This window comes from Micropterus salmoides, unplaced genomic scaffold (genome assembly GCF_014851395.1).
Source record: "Micropterus salmoides isolate LMB-PRFRI ecotype aquatic unplaced genomic scaffold, ASM1485139v1 Ms_hic_scaffold_8, whole genome shotgun sequence".
Classification (NCBI taxonomy): domain Eukaryota; kingdom Metazoa; phylum Chordata; class Actinopteri; order Centrarchiformes; family Centrarchidae; genus Micropterus; species Micropterus salmoides.
Genome location: NW_024044570.1, coordinates 31,065,265 through 31,091,580, shown reverse-complemented (window position 1 = coordinate 31,091,580; position 26,316 = coordinate 31,065,265). Strand labels below are relative to the sequence as shown.

At 42.0% G+C, this 26,316-nt stretch overlaps 2 protein-coding genes across 3 annotated transcripts in view; both read right to left on the bottom strand.

Annotated features, from left to right (window-relative positions):
- necab2 (N-terminal EF-hand calcium binding protein 2) overlaps nucleotides 1–7,949 on the bottom strand; it is a 126,274-nt gene extending 118,325 nt beyond the window's left edge. For both annotated transcript variants that reach the window (XM_038706950.1, XM_038706951.1), the window contains exon 1: nucleotides 7,594–7,949. In XM_038706950.1, coding sequence (XP_038562878.1) covers nucleotides 7,594–7,920 — 327 coding nt within the window. In that variant the 5' untranslated portion in view covers nucleotides 7,921–7,949. The remainder of the gene's footprint in view (nucleotides 1–7,593) is intronic.
- Nucleotides 7,950–8,816: 867 nt separating this feature from the next.
- hydin (HYDIN axonemal central pair apparatus protein) overlaps nucleotides 8,817–26,316 on the bottom strand; it is an 81,598-nt gene continuing 64,098 nt past the window's right edge. Inside the window, exons 69-91 of the mRNA XM_038706541.1 lie at nucleotides 25,856–26,080; nucleotides 25,610–25,770; nucleotides 25,237–25,331; nucleotides 24,687–24,879; nucleotides 24,125–24,325; nucleotides 23,910–24,036; nucleotides 23,240–23,405; nucleotides 21,902–22,049; nucleotides 19,548–19,755; nucleotides 19,235–19,456; nucleotides 18,486–18,655; nucleotides 18,132–18,330; nucleotides 16,562–16,714; nucleotides 16,282–16,452; nucleotides 15,877–15,986; nucleotides 15,350–15,572; nucleotides 12,992–13,201; nucleotides 12,686–12,849; nucleotides 11,131–11,281; nucleotides 10,814–11,044; nucleotides 10,502–10,726; nucleotides 9,532–9,813; nucleotides 8,817–9,307 (exon numbers count right to left, since the gene is read on the bottom strand). Coding sequence (XP_038562469.1) covers nucleotides 9,098–9,307; nucleotides 9,532–9,813; nucleotides 10,502–10,726; nucleotides 10,814–11,044; nucleotides 11,131–11,281; nucleotides 12,686–12,849; nucleotides 12,992–13,201; nucleotides 15,350–15,572; nucleotides 15,877–15,986; nucleotides 16,282–16,452; nucleotides 16,562–16,714; nucleotides 18,132–18,330; nucleotides 18,486–18,655; nucleotides 19,235–19,456; nucleotides 19,548–19,755; nucleotides 21,902–22,049; nucleotides 23,240–23,405; nucleotides 23,910–24,036; nucleotides 24,125–24,325; nucleotides 24,687–24,879; nucleotides 25,237–25,331; nucleotides 25,610–25,770; nucleotides 25,856–26,080 — 4,245 coding nt within the window. The 3' untranslated portion in view covers nucleotides 8,817–9,097. The remainder of the gene's footprint in view (nucleotides 9,308–9,531; nucleotides 9,814–10,501; nucleotides 10,727–10,813; nucleotides 11,045–11,130; nucleotides 11,282–12,685; nucleotides 12,850–12,991; nucleotides 13,202–15,349; nucleotides 15,573–15,876; nucleotides 15,987–16,281; nucleotides 16,453–16,561; nucleotides 16,715–18,131; nucleotides 18,331–18,485; nucleotides 18,656–19,234; nucleotides 19,457–19,547; nucleotides 19,756–21,901; nucleotides 22,050–23,239; nucleotides 23,406–23,909; nucleotides 24,037–24,124; nucleotides 24,326–24,686; nucleotides 24,880–25,236; nucleotides 25,332–25,609; nucleotides 25,771–25,855; nucleotides 26,081–26,316) is intronic.

Sequence of the window (26,316 nt, the reverse complement as noted above, 5' to 3'; positions counted from 1 at the left end):
TACAAAACCCACAGTTCAACCACCAATTAATGAGTCTATCTCAAAAACCTCCAAAATTCAAAAGTTGGCCAACAAACATAAAACCAAGTGACGCCTCTCGTGTTTAAAAGACGAGCCTGGTAATTCTCCGACAACACCGGAGTTCCCCTTCTCGGAGAACGAGGGTTACATATGTAACCCGAGACGTTCCCCTCCCCTGCAGCCTCCAATGCTGGTAAGCAGCGCGCTGGCTGTAACTCGGGACAGACTGCGCCTCTTTCGGACTTGTGAGTTTGGTTTGAAACGCCGTTTCACAGATATTTCCTGAGCTGACTGGTGGCTTAGTGGCTGAGTGTGTGACGCTGGCACCAATCACTTACATTACTACACGTCTTTCTGTTGTGCACTTTCCTTTCTGTTGTGCATTTTTCCTGTTCTCCAAAGCGGCAGATGGCCCAACGATTTCAACCACCAACACCACCAAGTTACCCGCGGGTGGCGGGTGCCACTTTCATTCACTGTGTGATGCTAAAGTTTCTGTAGTGTCAGGTTCTGTCAAGCTTAAGGCCGTTATACAACAACAAGTCAAGGTACAGCATGCTTCACATGTTATGCTGTACACAGCTTTACTTTGGCAGCAGCCGAGATAAGCCTCGGTGCCTGACTATTAAAATTTTCTCCTGAACAGCCTATCGGAACTCTTCGTGAGAGAGGGCAGGAAACCCTAAACTGCCCCCCACACACGTAACCATGTCTTCCCGTTTCTGGTTTCCCGTCTCTCGGGAAACCAGAAACAAGCCCTCCCTCAGGGGAACTGCCCTCTGGGAACCCCGCCCCAACAGACAAAAGCAGCAACACACGCTGTCTCGCTGTCTCGCTGTCTCTTGTCCTCTCTTGTTCCTGGCTCTCCAACTGCGCTTCAGCACGCGGCCAGCGTGCTCCCTCTCCCGGCAGCACCCTACGATCCTCGACCCGGCGCAGCGAAGGCTTTGTTCGTTTCAAGCCACACATGTTCGCTTCAAGCCACACGACCTCAGCTTTCCCTCGTTTCCAACAACTTTACTTGCATTTTATTTTCTTTGGTTTTGTTTTGTTAAAAGTTATCAGTCCGTTAAGTTACACTAGTTTAATATGAAGATTCGTCGAGCTAATCCCACCGACGGTGGACCCACCCACATGGCCCGCCAGTAGTAACAAAGGACGACCAAACCTCTGACCCGAGCCAGGATTTGAAAAGGCCCCCACTGCGAGTTTCTTCAATAAGCTGACAAAAGACAGACCTCCAGAGCAATTCCCTGGCAGAGAAAGCGACGGCTTTAAGCTGTCCTAACCGAGAACGCACGGAACTCCGCCAGTGTGAGGCCGTTTACCAACAACCCGGCTGGGAGAAGCGACATGCAGTAAGCCCAAATCCCTGCATTCTGTGGTCAGTGATGTCTAATAGTTTGTTAATCCATTATCTTTAGTCCTTAAAACTCATAGCTTGTGTTCATTAGCTGCTCGTATGAGTCAAAATTATCCCCACAATAGAACCCCACATTCTCATGGTTTAGCCACTGTTTATCTTTTTGATGTATATGTAGCTGCATTTATAGTCACCTTAGTAGTAAATTTCACTGTAATCAAAGGAATTGTGTGTGTATTGCCTGTCTCCAAGTCCCTGCCACGAGAATTTACCCTTTCGATATGAGACTGACTGACTTTAAGATAACTGAGCGATTGTTAACTAACTGATCACTAGTGTACTAGAACGGAGTCTCGGGTGGTGCCCCGCGAGAGATTTATGAATAAATATTTTCTGAATATTAAAATTCATAATTTGGTATTCTCATAAATGTATTAGATCAAATGTAGTCATGCTACAAGTGTAGAGCTGGTGCTGGGAGAGTGGGCGACATAAATGGACGTGACGTAAGCTAAAGGCAGAGGCAGAGAGACCGAAGAGGATGTTGATAGAGAAAGCTAAAAAGAGAAAAGGAGAGCCAGGACCAAAGTAACCAAAGTTGTGGACTTCCTAGTTTTTTATCATAATCATAACAAATGCACAGCTGCTCCTTATATATGACAGCTGTGAATTACACTCTGATATGGTATAGGTGCCAAATTGCACCAAATCTTATATAATGTTGCCTTACACATGATGAATGATTGCCAGTCTCTTCCTCACAGTAGGGATTACAGTTTATTAATTTTACACTGGTATTGGTACTCAGCATCGGTTTATACCCAAAGCCCACACATCGGTACCTTGGAACCAAGATGGTGCTGCGTATAGCTGCCTCGGTGTTAGGTATGCTCTGTTTTGTTTTGTTTTTGTGTGTTAATTCAGTTTTCGGCTGTGATTCCCGGAGATCTTTCACCAGAGAAGAGCTCATGAACATCAGGGGAACATCAGATTTATTTCCAACTTTTCTCGCGTCATCAGTGGAATTATTGGACATTTTGGTGAAGAGTACGCTCACTGTTGTTCGCTGCTGGGAAACGCTGTAAGAGAGGGAAAGGAGCCGGGTCGTTTCCGACAGCGAGGACTCCGCACATCGCTACGGCAATATTTCTCTCCAACGTGCGCTCACTGTGCAACAAACTGCATGAACTTCAGTTACTTGTGGGGAAAAAGACTTTTATTCATCCTCTGTTCTGTGCTTCACGGAGACGTGGCCGTGTGGATCAGTACCGGACTCAAATGGCTGGCTTCCAGGTCTACAGAGCAGATCGGCCAAAACAAAAGGTGGTGGTGTCTGTTTTTACATTAACAAAGTGATTCAGCAGCACTGTTCTCACCACCTGGAATATTTACTGATACACTGTAAACCCTTTTACCTTTTTCGCCATGAGTTTGCTAGATACTTTCTGCTCTGTGTTTACATTCCACCACAGGCCAACGTGCACGACGCACAGCGTATGCTGGCCGACCAGATACTGTGGGTAGGGCGGACATTCCCAGACTCCTTAAGTACTGTTCTTGGTGACTTTAACAAAGGAAACCTCAGCCATGAACTCCCAAAATACAGACAGTTTATAAAGTGTCCAACCCGAAGAGAGAACATTTTGGATCACTGCTACACTACAGTTAGCCGTGCCTATCACGCCATCCCCCACGCTCCTCTTGGACACTCTGACCACATCATGGTGCACCTGATTCCTGCATACAGACAGAAGTTAAAACTCTGTAAACCTGTGGTGAGGACATCAGTGAAGCTGTAGAGAACATCCAGGCGTGTTTGGACTGCACTGACTGGGATATATTCAGGACTGCTACCAACAGTCTGGATGAGTTTACTTATGCTGTCCTACATCAGCTTCTGTGAAGACAGCTGTGTACCATCACGGACAAGGGCGAGTTTTAACAATGACAAACCCTGGTTTACAGCCAAACTCAGACAGCTAAGGTTGGAAAAGGAGAAGGCATTTAGGAGTGGGGACCGAGCAGTGAGCAGGGCAGTAAAGTACAGGTTTAGCAAGGAGAAGCTAAACGATTGTACTGAGAGAAACTTCAACACCAGTTCTCTGCAAAACAATGCCACTCTGAGATAACTGTTGTTGTGATTTGGTGCTATATAAATAAAATTGAATTGAATTGAACTTCTGTTTGGAGGTGGTTCAGACAGATCACAAACTACAAACCCAAAGCCCCCTACTCCATGAACGTCTCTTGCATGGCAAATGAGCTGAACCAGTTCTACTGCTGCCTCGAGAGACAATCGGACACCATCCCCCAAGACTCCTCCAAGAAGTATGGTCAAAAGATGTTAAGTGGTTTACAGGAAGAAAACGGTGTGAGTGAAATGTGTGCTAAGCTCCCATAAACTCTGAGCAGTTTCTTGTATCTGCTGTAACTAAAAATGCAGTGCTGACCGCCACGTATTGATTTTTTTTTTTTTTTACTAGGCCTATTTAAAATCGCATTTGATCGCCATAGCACATGTCACTCTCTCTCTCTCTCTCCCTCATGAACACAGCTGCACAAATCTGTCCAACACAATGCTGTCAATGTGAGAGACCCAGCTTAAAAAAGTTATTAGCAAGCATATAAGGAGCCTAGCTAATAAAGAAAGCTAAGTTAATGCTAGTATACAGCTGGGTTTTCGAGGCTAGCGCACTGTACATAGCTGGTAGTCAATATCGACTTTTTCTGGAAGGCTATTCAGAAAGAGACATCAGTGTAACAGCTTTGGTTGGAAGAAATTTAACATAAGAAATAAAAAAAACTACTTCAGATGTATTGGAAAGCCCAGCCAGACTGAAAGTGATGTCTTTTTTTTTTACTTTAATGCGGTCTGTAAATGGATACCCAGTGGGTGAAAACCTGGAAATAGAAATGTTTGGTCCATTCAATTTGTTAACCAGCGCAGCTCGTACAGTGAGTCCATGCAGAAACTGAATCACACACATTCCTTTAAACAAAGTGTGTCTCAACCAGATAAGGGGCAGTGGTTTCTGATAAGGCTTGTAAGCAGAGGATAAAAACTCACAAATATTATGTACAGACACACATACTGACTGAGAATTTCTTGTTGTGTAAGCGTGCACCATGTTCTATGAAACGTATGAACACACAATTCAGGGAGATAATTTATAGCTTCAATGAAAGCTTCTCTCCCTATGGAATTGAAAGTGGCAGGTGTGGTACTTTCATCAGTGTTTCAGAGTGTGATATAAGTTGTTCCTACTGACAACAACTGCCAGAAAACAGCACAGTGACAGAGAAGGGGTGGAAGACCGAGAGAAAGACACGGTGAGGGGGATGCAAAAGATTAAATGAGCAGACAGAAAGAAAGTGGGAGGGAGGGTACTTATTTTCTTTTGAGAAAACCTGTCACCAGTGGACTGTTGTAGCACTAACTGTTCTTGTGAAAGACATAACTGACAACTTTAATAGACATCTTTCCAACCTACAGGGGATTAGTGATTGGTACTGAAAAGATTTTTGGTGGAGCATCTCTTGAATGTCTGAACTGAACTTCAGATTCCTTTCCATTATACTTGAGAGCAGTACTGTTGCAGAGCTAGTGTGGATTTTCACCAACAAATGTATGAAACTGTCAGAAGTCTTGACACTGACTGACTGACATTATCAACTGTTAATGTCAAAATAAAAAAGGATATTACGGTTTAATTTTTTTTTTAAATGTTGTGACTCGCATTTAATATTTCAAGTCCAGCAGAAATGAGAAATCAATTAGTTGATCAAGAGAAACTCAATCGGCAAATATGTTGATAATTTATTCATAGTTTCACTCCCTTTTCAAGCAAAATGCCAAATATTCCAGTTTCCTGGCCCTGAAATGTGGGGATCAAACATGTTGAATAAGTCACCTTGGCCTCTGAGAGATCATAATGGTCATTTTATTACATTGCTGACAAAACTTTTAATTAATTTGTGAATCAAGAAAATAGTCAGCAGATTATAGATAATGCAAGTAATCGTTGGTGCAGCCCAAATTTCAAGACAAAGTAGATAGACACCGTTGACAACAGTCATGACTGCAGTTCAAAGTCATCAGGATGGAACTTACATAATGTACAAGTACAAAAGCACATAAACTAGTCTACATATCCTTTACTCCAAAAGTTTACTGCTTGGAAAACTATATGCGATGCATTCAGATGGCGACTGTAGCCAGCTGAAGAGGCCAAAGTGAAAATCATTAACTGCTGAGACGCACGACATTTCGAATGACAAGCTGTTCTACATTGTTCTGGTATCCGGCTGCACCCTGGGGCGCACTAAACTCTTCAGAAAACAGCCAACTCTGGAGCTGCTGGAGACAGACAAGCTTGGAGAGGAGGGAAAGTGTCGCCGTGAGGAGGCGGTGTGTGTGTGTGTGTGCGCGTGTGTGAAAAGAGAGAGTTGTAACAGAAATACAGATTGAGACGAAAATATGAGACACCAAAAGGAGATAACGACTGAACGAAGCAGAAACAAAAGAGAGAGGGGGGATGTTGCATCCATCTCCTAACCTTATTAAGGATGGATGTTTTCTTGGCCTGGCTGGGGAGAGAGGAGAGGAAGAAGACATGAAGGATATGGAGGAAAGGAGGAGAGGAGAGAAGGAACAAGGGGAAGAGCACAAAGGATGAAAGGGGTTTAAAGAATAGAAAGAAAGGTGCATCAGGGTTAAGATGAAGGAGAAGACAAAAACAGCAAAGGATGAGAAACAAGCCAGCAGAGAGGGTCTAATGAGGAGAATGCTGCCTGAGGGTGCGTGCACACACACACACACACACACACACACACACACACACACACACACACAGAAATCACTTGAATCCCTTTGGTGTGGACTGCCTCTCCATGATAATAATGGTGGAGTCAATAATATTGGAAAATGGCAAAAACAATTAACATTTTTAAAGTTCAAACGGATGTGCAAAAAGTGAGCTGGAGAGAAAATGCCAGAAACAGTTTATTGATGATATCAGAAGGCGCGGCCTGCACTGTGCATCAACCAATCAGTGTGAGTATAGCAGATAACCCTCATGTTCAGGGCAACTCAAACTTCATAAATACAGTAGCCTACTTATCTGAGACCAGCTGTTCCTGTGTCACACATCAGAAAAAGGTCAAAGAGACATTTTGGGTCCTGACTCAAAGCTCACAAAAACCCTGCTGTACTGCATCTTCCTGAGTGGATAGTCTCTTGCTCAAGCAGGGAGTATACTATTAGGCTACACCCTCCTAAACCCCTCTACACACTCACAGGCAAACACACACACATACATAATTAGTTTACTAGGGTACTAGGATATATTGGCCCTCTGGTCTTGATCATAATTAGTTTTCCATGGACCCCTTCTTTACCAGTCTATTTGGGTTGTGGCAGGGTCTGCGGAAACTGAACTAATTTTCTCTTTTGTTTTCTACCCCGTTAAAGCATTCACGCAACATCAGGTGATCTCCAGGGAGAGGATTTAATGGGGCGGTGATGAAAAATAACCCAATAGTATTGATGGACTGACCTAAATCGACATGGCGCTGCGTAATTGCCACTTCCATTACAGGAAGGCTGCATCTTTGTATAGGTTTATCTGTTGGACTTTGCGCTCGATGAAATATTAGGTCAATAAAACATATGGTAGTCAGACATTTTCATTAATAATTAAAGTGTTGTGATAAAACTGTCTTAAGTATCCTAACAGACAATCTGACCAACTGATGGTCCTGAGCGGCGAAGTGCGGCGGTGCGCGTCGGACTTTGGATAGATAATAAAGCCATCACCAAGAGTAGGCTAACGCTACTGCACCGACAAGGATTTATTATGACGTCTGTATTGACAAAGAAGTAAACAAGTTAAGCCAAGCTTAAAAGAGTATTGGTCAATAGGATGCGGAAAATGGATAGTGACTCTTTGGACAGGGAAACGGAGGAAGTGAACGCACAATGAGATTGCCCAGACACAGGGAGCGTTTGATCCCCGACAGCCACCAAAGTAGGTTATCTGTTAAGCAGGCACATCTCCTGCTCTGATAAGTTCGAGCTACAACCCTTAACAGTAAGTAATTGTAAGAGCGTCTCTGTGCGTAAGTGCGCACAGCATCGGATGTCTTCATCCTGCACACCCTCCCACCCAACCCGTCAGGCTGACCACTGCCCGGTGGCTCTCCATACTCACATCCAAAATAACGGAGATGCCTCTCCGCGGTTCCGGGGCGAAGAACTGCTCCTGAGCCACGGCTACCTCCTCCTTGCTGGAGGCGTACTCCCGGCTGGAGATGTTCTTGTTGTCGCTCATTTTGGTGACGATCCAGCGGACGAGCCCGTCGATTCCACCGGGCTGAGCGCCGCTGTTTCCGGACTGCGCTGCCGTTGCGGACTCGCTGTCCTGACCGGCTACGGGGTTCGGCTGCTCGCGGCTTTCTTGGGCTCGAAGTTTCGCTTGTTCTTTATTGAGCAGTTTGTGGACTCCGTCCCTACAGTAGCGCGCTGCCTGCTCACACATCCTTTTGCTGCGGAGCGCTCATGCTGCGCTCTATGGGGGAGAGAGAGAAGCCCCCACCCACCGACCCCCCCCCGTTACATCACAGCACCCACCCCAAAACACACCCACCCATCCGACATATCCTGCATACCCACAATATTATCTGTCGTTCGAAAGTCAGTTATGACGCATTGAGATGAGTATGTGTTGAGAGTTTATAGTGACGTTGTTGCACTTACTGGATCTCACGATGTATTACTGTGCTACACTACAATTTTCTGTTTATATGTAAATATTGGAATTGTGTGTTTAATTGGGTCTAGGTGTTGATCAGTCCAACATCCATCTTGTAATAAAGAATAATAAATTATTCTGGGCTTGTTGTCCAAAAGAATTACATCCACTTTGCTCTGTCTTTTCTTTAATGTCTAATCTGAAAGACAATGCTATGTTTCCCTTCCCTCCCTTAAACAGTTACAGCTCACTTTGTCCCAATGATCAAGATCAGAGGATTTTCTCTCCTAAGAGGAGTGACTCTTGAATTGTCAACCCAGCTCCTCATTACATGTTTAGGTGTGTGTGTGTGTGTGTGTGTGTGAGAGAGAAAGAGAGTGAGAGAGAGAGACATGACACATCTAACTTTGGTAATGAGTGTGTGCTCCAGCTCTGCCTTTTCAACTGAGTAGCTGTTGTGGTCTGCATTGTCCTGTGTGTCTAACAGCACGCAAGGTAGTTTGGACAAATTAACTCCTGGTGGAAAGTTGACACTCTAGCACTCCGGTTATAATAATGACCAAAAGGATGAAAAAAGGTAAATGACGTTTGGAGCACTAAAACTGGTAAAACCACTTGACATTATTGCCCCCATGTGGACACGAGTGTGCAATGACAGGCATCAGCAGGTTTTTTTCTGCAGGATTTATTCAGTTAATTATTACAATATTTATGAAGACATTTGAGACAACTAATTATTTAAAGCACATAAATAAATACACACCCTCTTGTATTTTTGGCATTAACATTGGAGTTCATGCATCGGATAAATAATTTGTTCAACTGAAGCATCATAAAAATAAGCTAAAGCTATGAAGGCTTGTGTCCAAGTGGTTGCCTGTGCACATTTATTTCGTTTGTGTGTCTTTTTGTGTGAGTCTGCACAGCCAATCGCATGTGTGTAGGTGTATGTGTACATATCTCTCTAAGATGACTCAGGGCTTTGGCCCTTCAGGTAATAAACCCAAGAACAAGGTGTGCTGCGGCCTTCGGAGCACTGGCTGGAGATGGTCAGCTTGCCAAACCATGGTCCTGGAGAGCCTCCTGGAGGGGCCTCAAAGGATATCAGGATGTTTTGGGTCTTTTTGGAGAGGATGGTGTCCACCCCTTTGACAGTAAAACAGGGATTGTCCACCTAGGAGCAGGGTAAATAAGGCTTAGGTTAAATCGTTATATATAGTATAAATTGAAGAATGCCGGCAGAACATATTTGAAAGAAAATGTTTTCCTTGGATTTCAAGAAATGTAATTCTTGGAATGTTATCAATCATTTCCAGTCTCAGTTACACTAATGCTCTTCTAAAAATTCCACTCTTCAACCTAGTTATTTCCCTGGCCCTCGGGTCATCGGTTCTTTACCTGAAAAGAGAAAGCTGTGGTCTGCAGGAATACATTCTTGAAGGGTAGAGTGATGTTGCGACCAGCCCTGATGCTAAACGGGCCCTGGGCTTTGGGGGGGAGGCAGATCCCATGTAAGGGAAAGATGTAGTCGCCACCGATTCCTGAGGACAGTTTGAGCTGGCCTCTCACTTCCCCCAGCTGATGAGGTTCGAAACAAACCTCCACACTGGCCTCTGACCCTGCCTGGAAACCTGGAGAAGCACCAACACTCTTGTCCACAATAAAGTGCGGGCAATCAGTCTGCAGGAGTGAGAAAACAAGCAGAGATTTACATTGATTACGTTGGTGTTTTTATAATTCTGAAACATGAAACTTACTTTGAATGAAGGATGAAGAAACCAGAAGCACATTCTCCTCTTGTGTTGTCAAGTAAATACAACTAAAATTCTTAGATACAGTCATGACCCGATACACAACCAACAGTCATTGAAAATGAGAATTTTACCAATTTGAAACAAAGGTTGATAATACCAATGTATAACCATCTTTGTCGGGCACACAGATATAAAAACACAAATCCATTATTTGTGAATATATTTTTGAGCTAAACTTGACTCCACTTAAGTTCATTCATCAGACAAACTCAAATTTCAACTAATCAGTTAAAAATAAATGAATACAACACATCAGTTGTCATTTTAACTAACTTTGGTGATACTGTATAAAATGAGTGGGGACTTAAATGGGCACTCCAGCTATTTATTATTGCATTTCCATAAAGACTGGGGACTCACAAGAGAGTTTGTTCAAACGGTCAAAACAAAAGTGCCCCTTTGATAATTTCCAACTCTCTCTCCGACTACATGATGGCCACATCCATTAGTAAGACTACAAGTAGCAGAAAATAAGAGAATGGTAAGAGTTTCACAAGACCGTGGTGTGCACCTTACATTTCTATGTCATTGGGATATGCCTAATATTTTCTTACCTTGCATGAGTACTCTGTTTTAATGCAGGAGTAGTTGATGAATTTAACAAGCACGGAGTGACTGTTGCCCAGGGAAGCGTTGAAGTAGACAGTTTTCTCTGGGGGTGGGGGCAGAGCTCTGAGCAGCAGATCATAGTGGAAGAAGCCCAGATCATTACTGCTCAGAGTCAGCCGGGCTGTAGTTTCACCTGTGCGCAGGGGCTGGTACTCTATGGTCAGAGAACTCTAAAGAAAGGACACATATAGAGTATCAATTAAAGTTTGTTTGTGGGCACACAGCAGTTAGCGAATAGATGTACTCTCAGTATCCACCTTGGACTGCCCTGGCACAGTGTGTTGAGGTGGGGCGCTGATGTCAGGGCATTTACACTCAGTAGTGAGGCAGGTAGCTGTGGTCAGAGGGTTTTCCACCTGTACAGTGGCCGAGGCCGCCTGACGGACAGCGGTCACCAGCTCTATAGTGGACAGGACTCCTGGAGATGTGGCCTTGAAGGTGACAAGGTAGAACAAGTACTCACCGGACACCACATTACAAAACGTAACCTGAGGAGAAGAGTTATAAGGTGATGTTAGGACAAGGCTCAGAAATTTATTCAGATCAGGTCACAGAAATGTGTGTGTGAACAAACCTTTGTGTTGTACTGCCCCTCTCTGTATGTAAAGAAAGACATCTTGTAGTCTCTCTTGGCCAAAGCAGGGACATCAATGTATTCTAGACCCTTTAGGGACACTGTAGGATCTGGCCTGTCAGGTTTCAGGATCTCCATCAGCACACGGAACCTGACCACACAGAAACAGAAAACTTATGACTCTGCTGTAAAGCTAACAGGGCTTGTGTATTTGTCATTCACATTCAGCATTAAGGTAGTCTTTTTGAAATGCGGCAAGAGATTTTCCTAAATTAAAGGGGTAAGAATAAATTAAAGGTTGCGTAGTAGGGCTGGGCAGTATATCGGTATAATGAGGTATACTGATATAATTTCAAAAGAGTTAAGAAATTAGACAATACCGTTTATACCATATAGTTTGACATTGAGTTAATTAATGTGTTTCCGTAAAGTCCTGCCAGCATTTGCTCCTCTCTCTCTCTGAGCAGCCCCGCCCCTCTTTCTGCGTCTGCACGCAGTCGTCTACTCACAAACTCCCTAACAACATGGAGGGAGACACAGTGCCGGTCGACACTGCTGAAGACCTGGCTTGTAAAAAGAAAAAAAAAAAACAATTCAGTGTTTCCTACACAAACTCTTTTCTTCGGCCGTCCGCGCCTCCTCCTGTGAAGGGAATTGGGGGTAGAAAAGTCAAGAAAAGTTCTGTTTTTTATTCAACGACTTTATACAACGTGGCCTACTACTGATGGAGAAAGTCACCGGAGCAGACATAGAGGGAGGGAGGGAGAGACGGAAAGAACCGGGGCACACTGACGTGTTTGCAGGAGAGGTATGTTAGGTCTGTGAGTGTGAAGAGAACTGAAGGAGGCGGATTCAGTAAGTGAGTGACACTTGGAGAATGAAAGATGGAGAATGAAGTATAATTAAAAGGGTGAAATAAGAAACAAGCTAAACAAGGGGTAGCTGATTTTAGTGTGTATGTTTTTGCTATTTGTAGTAACCCACCCAAGCCCACTTAACAGAAAATACTGATAATTATTCGGAATTCTGCCTAACAGTACCGGGATATGACTCTGTGGTCCATATCGCCCAGCCCTATTGTGTAGTGATGAACCCACAGAGGAGCTTTAAACTGAGTTTCAGCTCTTTGTTTTGTTGTCCAGCCCGCAACTTTACTGCTTTGGTTCAATCTCATACTGTCACTTTCAGCCACAGCAGGCAGCTGTTTTCACTGTACACTATCTGCTCAGCACCAGAGCAGCTAAAGAGCCAGATATTTCAACTCAGGAGTTGGTGGAGACCAAAGCAGAGTGAAAAGTAGAGTGAATACTCGACTTTTTGTTTAGCAAGTTAAGCCTATCAACTTAAAGGTGATAATTTGTCAATAGTGTGTTTACAGCTTGTTTCTCCCACCCCCAAGTGGCCAAGAAAAGATGCTATTGCATGTTTAAGAATTATATCAGGATTATATTTAGGGTTGCATATGATTTAATAGATTAAAGATATTAGTGATTTCAAGGAGTGTGTGTGTGTGTGTGTGTGTGTGTGTGTGTGTGTGTGTGTGTGTGTGTTTTACCGCTGCTGCTTGGAGAGCCAATTGCGCACAGGGAGCAACTGTGTGTGGTGAGTCTTGGCAGGCAGTTCGTGTACAATGACATGCTCTGCCTTGGGAGGCCCAGCAGTTCCCTGCAAGGAGTACAGCATGCCTGTCCCGTCAGGGAAGGAGAAAAAGACTGATCCCTGAGAAAATAAGAAGAGAGATATAACAAGATAATGTCACACTTCGTTGCTAACATTATAGTGTTTTATTTTGTTATATTAAATGCACAAAAAAGGCAAAATATAAAAAATTGATTTTGTTTAAATGTTGGTGCTCCTTTACCGTGTGTTTTTTTCCATCAGCAGTCATGGTCAGTGGTTGGTAGGTGATCTCATATGTCTTGTTCTGGAGGGGTTCAAGGATCACAGAGGGTGCAGCGCTCCACTGCTCGCCCTCTATGACAGGTCTGATGCTGCAGTGCTGGCTTGTGGGGTTAAACACGTGTAGGGTCTGGATGTGAGAGTCACGTACTGGGCAAACAAAATTCACCACCTGGAGAGAAGCGGTCAGAAAGCGGTCAATTTTATGCAATAGGTAATACAAAGGAAGTTACGTTGTAGGTAATGCCTTTCACTGAACGTAAGCAAAAAGAACTGCAGGATTAATCACCTTCAACTTGAGTAACTTTCTAAAGTCTTCTCTCATGCAGTAGTGGCTAATTAGCTAAATGAAACCGACTGCAAGTTTCCCCAAATTTTCAATGATCTTTAAATCTGTCAACACTGTCTGCCTGTTCCAAAAAAGAGTCGAGTCAATGACTCACATTATCTGATGCTGGCCTTTTACCATCCCTACAATGAGAAGCTACACTGCTGCAAGCCAGCTTTTAGCTTTTCTGCCTATTGGAGGAGCCTAAAAAAAAATAAAAAATCAATATCCAATATACAAACGAGTGTAAAAACCTTGCACTGCTTTCTCGTACACAAAGCAAATGTGATGATTCATATGGTTGGTCAATGAAAACGGTTTGTCCCTACATAAGGCAGCACACCTCTGTTAGAAATCTTGTTATGAAAAGAGTCACTACAAACATACAGAACATAACAACAATGTGATACTTTATTGATCCCCTTATGGAAGATTATTGTATTTTATGGCTGGATACATCCCTTGTGCTAGTAGTGTCTAAATAAGACAAGAGGGAATGGTGTGTTGGGCTGCTCGGGGTCTCACTGACCAGATTATTTTTACCAAATAATACCTCCAACACTACGACTTTGTTAAAGCAAATGAAATAATCTGAACTCTTGGATACAGACGTTTGAATGTCGAGAGCACTACGCTGCCACAAAACCGGACAAACAGTTAGAGAAGAGTCTGAGCAACATCAACCAAACAGGAGATGGCTCAAGTCAAGAGACATCACAGGAGTCTTCACCAAGTTCAACTGAACGTCCAAGGCCATAGGCCATCATACTCCTGCTGAAATGTAGCTACCGCCTGCTGACACAGGGAGCAGCTTCCAAGAAGGAAAGCAACCTGGAGAGGCAACCCTTTCCATGTATACCAGGCTCTCCCGGTGGAAATCCAGCAGAGGCATGCAAAATATGAAGATAACGGTGAAGCTCCGTAGAACTGGGATCTCTGCTATGGTCTTCTCTATCCTGCAAGGCTCATTTTCACAGTGGATGGAAAGAATCACATCTATAAAACTCCCGATGATATGATATTTCTCTAGCCTCCCTCTGCCATTATCTAACATAATAAAAATACTGATAATCCCTTAATCCCCCGGTGAGCCAGCTAAAGAACTATACAGACGTCTCAGTATTCCTGACCTATCCCTCCCCTCATGTAAGGTGAGGATGAACCCTTTATTTACAGCTGGAGAGATACCTATAGTAAACATAGTTTGGCAGCAAAACAATATTATTACACTAAGCTTAACTGATAGTTGACGGAAAATTTGTAAATTTCAGTGAACTGAAAAGGCAACACAAATTTAATGACTTTTAAATCAGAATATTCTGTTGAAAAGAACTTGATGGAGGAAGTCAGTGGTAAATAAATGGTTTCTGAACTGTATAAATTATTATACCACACCATTTATAACTGTTGTACAAGCATTAAGTCACAGTGGGAGAAAGATTTAGAGGTATCGCTCACTAAAGTGTCAGTGTGAAAATATTTTACGCTGTTCAAATTACTTACCAAATTGTGTAAGGTACAAAGTTATCCAGTAAAAACTTTTATTTAGGTCATATATAACTTTTGGATGATGTTATACTTGTCTTAAATTCTATTTTATGTATAAATATTCCAATATAACCTGCAGAATTTTTACTGGGCAGTAAGATAGTTGGAATCAATTCTCAAATGATGCAACGGCTGGTCGGACTAGCATGTCTGTCAGGAAGGAGGACAATATTCATCCACTGGAAATTGAGGAAACCCAACTGTTGTTTGGAGAACAAGCTCAAGGAATATCTGGACTTCCGATATGAATACAATGTCTCTTCAATTAGGTCATTTTTTTGGTTTGCTCATACAGTCTTGTTTTCTGTTTCTTAGGTATTCAATTGAGTGTGGTACATCAATGCCCCTATACTGTTCATCAGATACAAAACCCCAAACAAAATGTATCCTGTATATGTTTTATTTCCCTCCTTTACTTTGTGTACAAAAGTGCATTAATCAAACCTCTTTGCTAGTGGAGGCTATGATGCAGGAGCCTGTCACAGTGAGGGTAACAGGTGAGGAAGAGCCTTCCACACAGCACGACAGGTTCTCATATCTTGTGTCATTAATCAGTTCTTTGGGGGCAAAAGTCACTTCAAAAGGGACCTCCATGCCTGGACAGATATAGCCTTTAGCTGGTGCGATAGACAACTCTGGAGGAAAATTAACTGTTTTCCACTGGAACCTGGTTATAAGGTAGAGAGATAAATAAAAAAACAAAGAGGATTTAAATCCAACCAGATTTAGCCATGAATGTCAAAAGCAAGCTACAAATGATTGCAACACATCTATAGACAGAACATTTATGTTCAAATAGCACCAAAGAGAGCTGATAAAGTCAGTCTGATATTTTCTTTATCAATCTGTCAACTCATTAAAAAATAGAAAAGAAATCTAGCTTGATAAGTGCGTGTGTGTCTGTGTTTCTGTTGCAATATGTAAGAATGAGGATTTTTTCTTAGATAACTACTGAAATATCATTGGATCACCTGGCACCAATGTCCCCAGTATTCATCATGACAATCTTCTTCCGGGCCTTGCACCGCTGGACAACAGCTCCAAAGGCTAGGTGGGCCTGGTCCAGTTGGACCTCCACACGCTGACAGTTAAAACAGGAGCTAGTGATTAACATGACTTTGTTGAATAGACAGTACACAATTAAGAGAACAAACCTCAAAATGCCTTGTATAAACTTTGTGTCATTCATAGTGTACTCTGTTTCAAAAACAAATACATAATACACACTCTAACACGATAATTCTCTAAACAGTTCTGTACATAGTTAGGAGTAAACCAGTAAAAGTAGAATTTTATGTTGTCAAGTAAATACATCAAGCAAGGTCATCATTTGCACCAGCCTTGTAACATGAAATGAAAATACTACCACAACCTACCTGACAGCAGCCTTGAATGGTCAGCAGGGGGTGTAACAGGCCCGCAAACTCAGCATGCAGCTCAGCAGTGAAGGGAGGTATGTGCTGACGAGGTGTGAACTGGATCTCAACATTACATGAACCACCACTGGCTTTTAGGTTCAGGTCACCTGCTGGACTGAATGACAAATCCTAGAAGAGGAGAGGGGAGCATGATATTAAGTGTTGTTTGTGAAGACCAGAGTTTATCTGTGTGTGTGTGTGTGTGTGTGTGTGTGTGTGTGTGTGTGTGTGTCCCTACCCTTGGGTCCAGTGGTGTGTTTGTATTGAGCAGCAGAGTAAAGGAAAGGTCTAAAGGGCTGCGGTTGACCAGAACCACTTGTTTTTTCACCTTCTGACCCAACATGAGAGATCCCAGTTTAACTTTCCTCTGCTTAGGGTCCTCCACCTCCAGCTAGGACAGAATGGGATACAGGATGATTGGATTAAATACATCAGATTCTAATAAATGATAAAGTCAAATGGATAGATTAAGTGGAACCTGTTTACAGTAAGGGAAGAATCTACTATCACTAAAGGTGAGTATTTGGTTTGATGTTCTTTTTAATATTGCCTGTATAATTATTGGCAAAATAGACATGTCAAATAGACGTAGATTTACAGTGGTGTTTGTAAACAAGCACAAGCTGTTGCTTCTTAAACCAGTTTGGCACTAGAAGCACTTGGCTCCAGGTAGACAGGTTTTTCATCAACAGCAGCATGCAGCATTATTCCTGAGATGCGTTTTAAGGCACTGAATCCCAAATCTGTAACTTTAACTTTTCTAAAGAAATTCATACAGTCTGTAGGATGTAGATTTGTGTAAATTGGTGACAATAGTCACCTTAGAGCTAAACTGTGTAACTTTTAAATTAAATAAAAGTTTGACAGCTACAGCCTGTTTTCCTGTAGTCTGCTATGACCATAGACAATATGATTACCCTGACCTTTAACCTTAACCTGGAAGAAATGACCAAAAATGAAAGTCAGATACGGATATATCAGTCCAACAGTAAAACCATTTAAAAGGAGCAAGCAACAGCTGACTTACCAAATAGACTCGGAGAAGGCATCTGCTTTACTCGACCGGTAATGGAACATCTAACATTGGCTTCTGCTAGGCATTGATTATTTTGTTGAAGTTGCAGTTTTGTGTGGGGATTACAGTTTACTGTTTATGGTCACGATTCAAGAACTGAGGGTGACTGCTACAATGTAAACTAACAATAGTTAGTTTGATTTAGAAGGGAACACAAAATTACACTATATTAACTATCACTTATTCTAGCATAACTGCGTTTGTTTCTGTCGTAATGCTACACATACTGCCAGATGCATCCTAATCGTTTTTATCCATCCTTTGGTGAATTACCGCTGCTTGTTAGCTCACTAATTCATAACTTAGCTTGTTATCAATGGAGCTAAGTTACATACTCGGAGCAATCACACTAAATTTTCTATGATGTGGATCATAATGCCAGTAGGACATACAGTATTTTGAGTTGTCCCCCTTGTTTATGTGAGACCCTTACATGTTGCTAGTCACTCAGTGAGTTTGGTGAGTAATGCCAACTGTTAGCAACTACATATTAGCACACAACTGCTGTGTGGCACCAGGTGTCTTTAATATTGAACCTTTTCACAATATTCTAATTTTCTGAGATACTGATTTTGGGGTTTTCATTAGTTGTCAGTTATAATTATCAAAATTAAAAGGAATGAACAAAGGCTGTACCCTTCACTGCTCATTTATCAAAATAATTAGATCTGCCAGTTTGTAAATGCTCAATGAAAGTTGCATAGACTCATAGATTGTCGCTTTTCTTTCTCACCTTCATCTCGATGCCTAGGCCCAGGATGTCCACCAGTTTTGTGACACAGCTGTTTAAGATGAAGGTGAGTTTTTCATGGTAACGGCCTGCCTCACGAGGACAGAAGTTAATAGGTACCTCCATCACAGCCCCAGGGGACAAAATATCTGGTTGGAAGTCAATTTCTAGGTAGGAGGTGTTGTTGAACAGACACTGGACACTGAGGAGAGGAAAGTAGAGGACAGAAGGTGTTGTTTTTTAATCTCAAACGCTGACATTCTGAGTAAAGTAAAAACATGTCTTTCTGCAGTAAACACACATGGACAAAAACAGACACACACACACACACACACACACACACACACATAAATATACCTGATGTCCTTTTCGCCTTTGTTTCTGATTACTAAAGTCTGGGAGGTTGGCACCATGCCAGGAGAGTATAGGAAGCACTTGCCAAAGTTGTACTTGGTGAAGGAGAATTCAAGGCTGGGTGCTATAGCCCTGCCTTTAATGGCAAAGGTAAATGTTGGCCCGTGCGTTATCTGACAAGAGGAAACAAGAGAGGAGTGGCGTAGACCCCGAAAGAACAAATCAAGAATAACTATAAAGCATATTTGTTCAGTGGTGTGTCACTTATTAATTAAAATATATGTACACATGTGGCAATGCAATTGTATTTGGTAAAAAAACAATGGCAATTACACCTGATCAAGCAGAAAAACACTAACAATGCAAGTGTCAGTTTAAACACAGGATCTATTTGGTGTTGAACGGTCAGTTCCAGCAAGTTTAACAACTTAATTATAGCTAAATTTTCAAGTGTCCCTTTTGTTTTACATATTTTTAAAATTAAATTATGTAGTTGCTGTCATAATTTAGCAGTAATCTTATTGTTTTAGTATTTGTCTCTAAAGATTAAGAAGAGAAAAGTAGCTTTAGTTTGTTGAGTAGACTTTTAATTACTAAGACATTTTCACCACACTTGAATGAGAAAAAGATTAGCATGGATTAAGGGAATGTCTTTATTAGTATTTCTAGAATGCTGGTGGCTAAACAACCTTTAAAGCACCAGTACCTCTGTAAAAACCCTCATAAAACTTGATAGAAGATCAGCATCTCACCTTGATACTCAGTCTGATGTCCTGGAGGTTACAAATGCTTCGGGCACAAAAGAAGAGTGACGAATGCAGCTTCTTCCCAACGTCAATTGTAGCATTTTGCGGTTTGATATCCAAGTGTTGCAGCAGCTCGCTGGGGCCTGTTAGGTCAAAGTTCACTTCCAAGCTGAATTTGGCCAGATTGGACACCAGGAAATTAAAGGTGGATTGCTCAGAAATCTCCACCTACAGACAGCATATATATAGACACATACAGGAAGGTGACTTTCATGTTTAAATTTCAGCATTTGCGTCTGTGATGTGAAAGTGTGCTGACCATTCCAAAGTCCAGAGTGTCTTGGTGGTTAGGGCTGATCTCTCTGATGCCTCCGTCTGGCTTCTCAACTTGAACAGAAGTGCTCATGGTGAAACAATTGGCCTTAACTGTGAGTGCAAGTGGCTCTGACTTCCTCTTCACCCTCAGAACCAATCTGAAGCTCACATAACCCTTCCGGCAAGGTGTGAAGGACACCGACAATGGCAACCTGCACCAAAGAGTTCACAAATACTGACTGACACAATGCTCTTTATTACTTTCAACGTATTCTGTGACAGAGGTACCAAAGTTAATTAGCAGTGAAACAATATACAACTACCTTACAAAGCTTTAATATTTGCTAATTAATGCCATCACGCACAAGTCAGTTATTGTGTTTTCTAAATAATGGATACTTACATTTATTGCAGAGACTGGAACATTGCATTGGCATTAAAGGAACCGCTCTAAGCTGGTTTAAGTCCTATTTATCAGATCGATTTCAGTTTGTACATGTTAACGATGAGTCCTACATGCACGCCAAAGTTAGTCATGGAGTTCCTCAAGGATCTGTCCTCGGACCAATACTCTTCACTTTATATATGCTTCCCTTTAGGCAATATTATTAGGAAATATTCCATAAACTTTCATAGTTATGCAGATGATACTCAGTTATATCTATCGATCAAGCCAGATGAAACTCATCAGTTAGCTAAACTTCAAATGTGCCTTCAGGATGTTAAAACCTGGATGACCTGTAATTTTCTAATGTTAAACTCAGATAAAACTGAAATTATTGTTCTGGGGCCTAAGCACCTCCGTGACGCATTATCTAAAGATATAGTTTCCCTTGATGGCATCGCCCTGGCCTCCAGCACCACTGTGAGGAATCTTGGAGTTATCTTTGATCAGGACATGTCGGACATGTAGTCTCACATTAAGCAAATTTCAAGGACCGCCTTTTTCATCTACGTAATATCGCAAAAATCAGGAATATCCTGTCTAAAAATGATGCAGAAAAACTAGTCCATGCATTTGTTACTTCTAGGCTGGATTACTGCAATTCTTTATTATCAGGCTGCTCGGAAAAGTCCATTAAGACTCTTCAGCTGATCCAGAATGCTGCAGCACGTGTTCTGACAGGAACCAGGAAAAGAGATCACATTTCTCCTGTCTTAGCTTCTCTGCATTGGCTTCCAGTAAAATCCAGAATAGAATTTAAAATCATTCTTCTTACCTACAAAGCTCTTAATGGTCAGGCACCATCTTATCTTAAAGAGCTCATAGTACCTTACTACCCCACCAGAGCACTGCGCTCCCAGAATGCAGGGTTACTTGTGGTTCCTAGAGTCTCCAAAAGTAGACTAGGAGCCAGAGCGTTCAGCTATCAAGCTCCTCTCCGGTGGAACCAGGTTCCAGTTTGGGTTCAGGAGGCAGACACCATCTCCACATTTAAGAGTAGGCTTAAGACTTTCCTCTTTGATAAAGCTTATAGTTAGGGCTGGCTCAGGTGAGTCCTGAACCATCCCTTAGTTATGCTGCTATAGGCCTAGACTGCCGGGGGATTTCCTATGATGCACTGAGCTCCTCTCTCCTCTACTTTCTCTCCCTCTGTATGCAACCTCATCCCATTATTGCATGTTACTAACACAACTTCTCCCCTTTCTGGTAGTCTTGTGCTTTCTCGTCCCTCTCCTCTCTCCTCCTATCACTTCCTGCAGGTTTTCTGGCTCTGGAGCTGTGGAGTCTGGATCTGTGGCTGCGGGTCACCTGCTGCCCCCGTGTTCCTGCTCGACACCCTCTGCTACAACAACTATTGTTACTAGTCCTATTGTTATTATTGTTATTATATTCATTAACATTACAATTATTATCATTAACACTACTATACATATCTATACAATTTTTCATTCATAGTCATTTAGTCTATAGCAACATCACCTTTACTGTCTGTACCTCTGTGTATATTGTGTAGGCTGCCTCCCCCTCTCTCTCCTTCCATCCCTCTCTTTTTCTCTCTGTTCCTCTCTTGCCCTCTCTCTCTCTCTCTCTCTCCCTCTCCCTCCCCAACCGGTCGAGGCAGATGGCCGCCCACCCTGAGCCATGGTTCTGCTCGAGGTTTCTGCCTCTTAAATGGAAGTTTTTCCTTGCCTCTGTCCCCCAGTGCTTGCTCTTGGTGGGAATTGTTGGGCTTCTGTAAATAACATCACAGAGTGCAGTCTAGACCTGCTCTTTTATGAAAAGTGCTGTGAGATAACTGTTGTTGTGATTTGGCGCTGTATAAATAAAATTGAATTGAATTACATTTTTAAACGTCAAAACGAATAAAGTTTTTACATTTAGTTGTATTTAGTGTACATTGTAGTGTCACTAACCTGTCTTTGGGTGCCACTGTGCCAGTCATGGGCTGCAAAATGAGGCTGGACTGCTGGTCATCAGAGAGAAGAGATGACTGGTTGATAGAGAAGTGGAAGGGCTCCTCCTCTCCATTCACCAGATCGACTGTCTGTTTTACTTTGCGACCTGTGCAGGCACACACATGCACACACACACAATGCTTGTACTGTGAACCTCTATTAAGGTATCATGTAACTCTAACCTTAACCAGAAAACCCAGTCCTAGTGCCTTAAAAAATTGAGCATTGCCTCAAAAGACTCATAAACACTCATACAAATAGAGCCGTCAATAGTTTGAGCCCATAATATAAGCAGCTTTACAGATTTACACCATAGAATTTTACTATGGCAGAGATCAGTAATTAAGATCAACCAAGGATGTTTGTTGAAGGATTTTAATTGAGCACAGAATTTTCCCATTATTACAGTAAATGAGGGCTAAGTTAGCAGTTTGTATTAACAGCTTGTGAATTCTCATTTTGCCCCCCAAAGAAGTATGTGTATGTGTACAGTATGAGACAGGAGATTTAAACAATACATTATCCACCCATGATAAACAGTGACCTGCTTCATCAACAGTTGAAATCTGTTATGGTCAGATAGACTTGGAATTGGAACTGTGTTTGAATTCCCATGGCACTTGTTCTATTTAATCGAAGTGGATTATATTGTTATTCATTTGATAAATTCATTACACTTCATTTCAAAACCACGCACTGCTCAAAAAGCCCAGAGGCAAAGAACGAGCCTGACACAGTAGCTGCAGTCTGCAAGGTTTCATTTATGGGGATTTACAGGAGCGTTGTATTTATTTTATATCTAGAGTATGTTTATGAATGTTTTTATGTTAACTATAAAAGGGAAAAAACTTCATCTTTCATCAGGGGGTTAAATATTTTTGTTATAAGGCCAGATTTGGATTTGCACAGGAGTCTGTGGAGACTCCTGAGGACAGTCAGGAGTCAGGTCTTATATTGGAAATCATATTCATATTGTTCACATTTTTATCTATTAACCACATGGTTTTATTTTAATTTGCCTAAACCTAGCCATACCTTAGTCATGTCTAAGCGTGTACTGTTGAAATACACAAATAAGACAACACTTTGACAGTGAACTACAGACATAAGTGTATGTACTGTATCACACAAAATATATATGCACTTCAATGCCAAAATTCATGCACCATTAACCACACAAGAAAACTCAGAGAAAGCTTTGCTTTGTGTTAAATATGTGGTGCGACGACTTGAAATAGATGAGTGATGTTACTGTGTAAATGAACGTACAAGCGTGTGTCTATGTATGTTACATACCAGCAAGCAGCTCTCCAAAGTCAAGGTAAGGTCTGTCAAAATAGACAAGTGGTTCTCTAGTGGTGCCCACACACAGGAAGGGAACAGACAGTGACAGAGTTTCAATCAGAAAGCTCCAGAATGACTCCACCGCATCCAGCTGCTCAGGAACATATTCAAAACACACCTGCACACACACAGAGACAGAGGATCATGAAAAAAATGGCTAAAAAAGAAAATGGCTAAAATTTTCAGAAAAAGAAAGGATATGAAGAAATGTCTGAAAGAAGTAGAAATAAGGGAGAGTGAGAAGAATATAGATGAGGAAGAGTGGAAGGGAACAAGCTCGGAGTGATGAACAAGCTCGGACAGATTAGATCAGATGAGTTGAGCTGGAAATTGATAGGATTTTGATTAAACTAAATTAAAATGGTATCAGATTGAATGGAAGGAATAAGATTAGATCTGTTGTGATGAAGTGGGACATGGGGAGAGGGGGAAACTGAAACAGTAATGAAATGGAGATCAAAAATTCAAAATGAGGAAGGAAGAGATAGTGACTGATGTGCAATGAGATGAAGAAGAATGGGACAAGGTGAATTAGATATTGTAGTTGAAGGAAACTGGAAGACAAATGTTACAAGATACCACCACCCCATAGAGCAATTTCACTGTGTGTTTCCATCCTTACTTCCACTTTCTTCCCAGGCAGGATGGTACCACATGGGGTGAGGCAGTAGAACGGGCTACCACCTGTGTCTTCACACCTCCACTTGAATGAGTAGGCTTTACTGGTTGGGTTCATCACACTAAAAGATCTGTGGAGTGAACCAAGAACACACATGCATATTCTAAGTGCTCACAATGATGGAGATAAAAAAGTTCACCTCTCTCTTGCTCTGTTACCTTGTTGATGGAGTAGAGAGCCCAACAGCGTTGAACTCTATGACCCTGGTGTTTGGGTTCAGAGGGCCCCTGAATTCAGGGTTGCGGCGGATCCCATTGATATAGTCTGAGTCCTCCAGGTCAAAGTGGCAGTGAGGCAACAGACTGCGGCCACACACCAAGATACAGGGAGCCTGATCACCATCCTGCAAGTTAGGAATACTGAAAGAAAGGCATCCACATACCGACAGAAATAAATAACAGAGTCTGTTATATTGTTCTTGTGAAGGCATTCTTCTTTAAGGTCATCCTGTCCTTCATAAAACCAGAGGTGTTTTAAAGAGGTAAATAAACTACAAACACATGTAGTTTACAATGACACTCAGGGCTCAGGGTGTGGCCAACTTTTTGTTCTCAGTACATGTCTGTTGCAGCATGGTAGAGTTTAGAAAATAAGTCAGATCGTGCTCCTATCACTGAAAAATAAACCAGATTTCAATAACTATTTAACTATGGCATCAATTATATAATTCTATTCTTTAATTCTTTAAAATGTGAATTTTTAAAGAACAATTTACTACACCTGCAGAACAGCCTGCCTTGAAAATTGGCCACCTCCAGAGGTGAAAAGCGAATGCTGAAATTCTGCTTTGCACCGGGCTCTATGGCCCCTACACTGGGCTCGATGCTGACGGGCGGACGCTCAGGATTCCCCACCAGAAGCGGCATCACACTGGCGGGACAGGCTCCAATTAACATTCCTGCTGACCTGCTGTCTGGTGGAGAGGTAAGGGTCCCATGCTTTACATATTCATATTCACATTTACACAGTTTCAAAAAGCATTCAAATACAAATAGGTATTTCAAATACAACTGTGGAACATAATGGTACAGCATGAACTGTTACAGCTTTTCTCGATTGCTCAGACATATTTCTTGAAATTATGCCTCTTTTTCTCAAAACTCTAAACACAAATCCACAACTTCTCATCCAGTTCCCCAAACATCCCCAAATTTCCTATTTTTAATGGAGAAAAACTGTAATGCTGATATTCAAGGCCAAATCAAATGCTGACAAGTTGACCACATCAAATACAATAAAACAACAGTAATATATATATATATATATATACCTCCTTGGTCATAGTTGACGATGTTGTTGCTTGGTTCCATGAGGACTTGGAAGGAGAATTCCAGTTTGACAGCGCCATTATTAACTATCTGTAGCCTGAACACATAGACACACAAACAGACAATAAACATATAAATGATTTTAATGCGCTTTACTGAAACCTATTGTGACTACTGTGACAGAGTGTCAGAAAGATATGTAATGGGAAGGCATCAGGAGCTCCAGTTTGAGCTCATGGCTTCATTTTGGTTATCAGTATGGTTTTTTAATCATCTTTAGTATCTGACCCCTTGGGATGCCCAACAAATCTTTTTGGGGTATAACTGGCTGCCTGTATATTTAATTGAGGTTTAATGAAAAAGTGTCTGACTTACTGATGGATCCTGGTTTGGTAAAGAAGTGTGTCTTTGAAGTGGATGGTGTTGGTGTTGCAGCTGAACTTAACATAGTCACAAACTGCGCTGATACGCAGTTCCAGCTCCCACAGCGAACCCTCAACCACAGAGCAGCAGGGCTCAGGATCTGTCTTTATCACCTGCATGCAAACATATACAACTATAATTGTGAACTGGTAAACTCTCTCTTCAAAATCTCTTTTAACTCACAGTCAACACGTTTACCTTATTCTTCACAGGCTGCTGTGGTTCTCCTGAAGCCTCCTTGGAAGAACTCAGCCACTGCACTGTCCTCTGCCGGTCGTCCCAGTCAGCTACCTCCTCTACTGGCTGCTGGAACTCCACCTGACAAACTTTGCATCTCATTGGCATGCTGCTCAAAGTCACTGGTTGACTGGAGCAAAAGGTGACAGTCACTTCCTTAGAACAACCAGCATGAAGGTGTCCGACCTGGGAGAAAAAGCAGAATCCTTTTGATAACAGTATTATCCAAAGCAAAACAGCATAGTTTCAGACTGTTAATATGTAATATCATTAGAACAGATATTATGTTGTACTTTTAGTCCCACAGAGACCCAAAACGACCACACACTAGAGATGCAAAACAACCACAGAAACCCAGAACATCCACAAATTTATAACATACAAAGTAAGATTATTTGGCATTAATTTGTTATACTGAATAA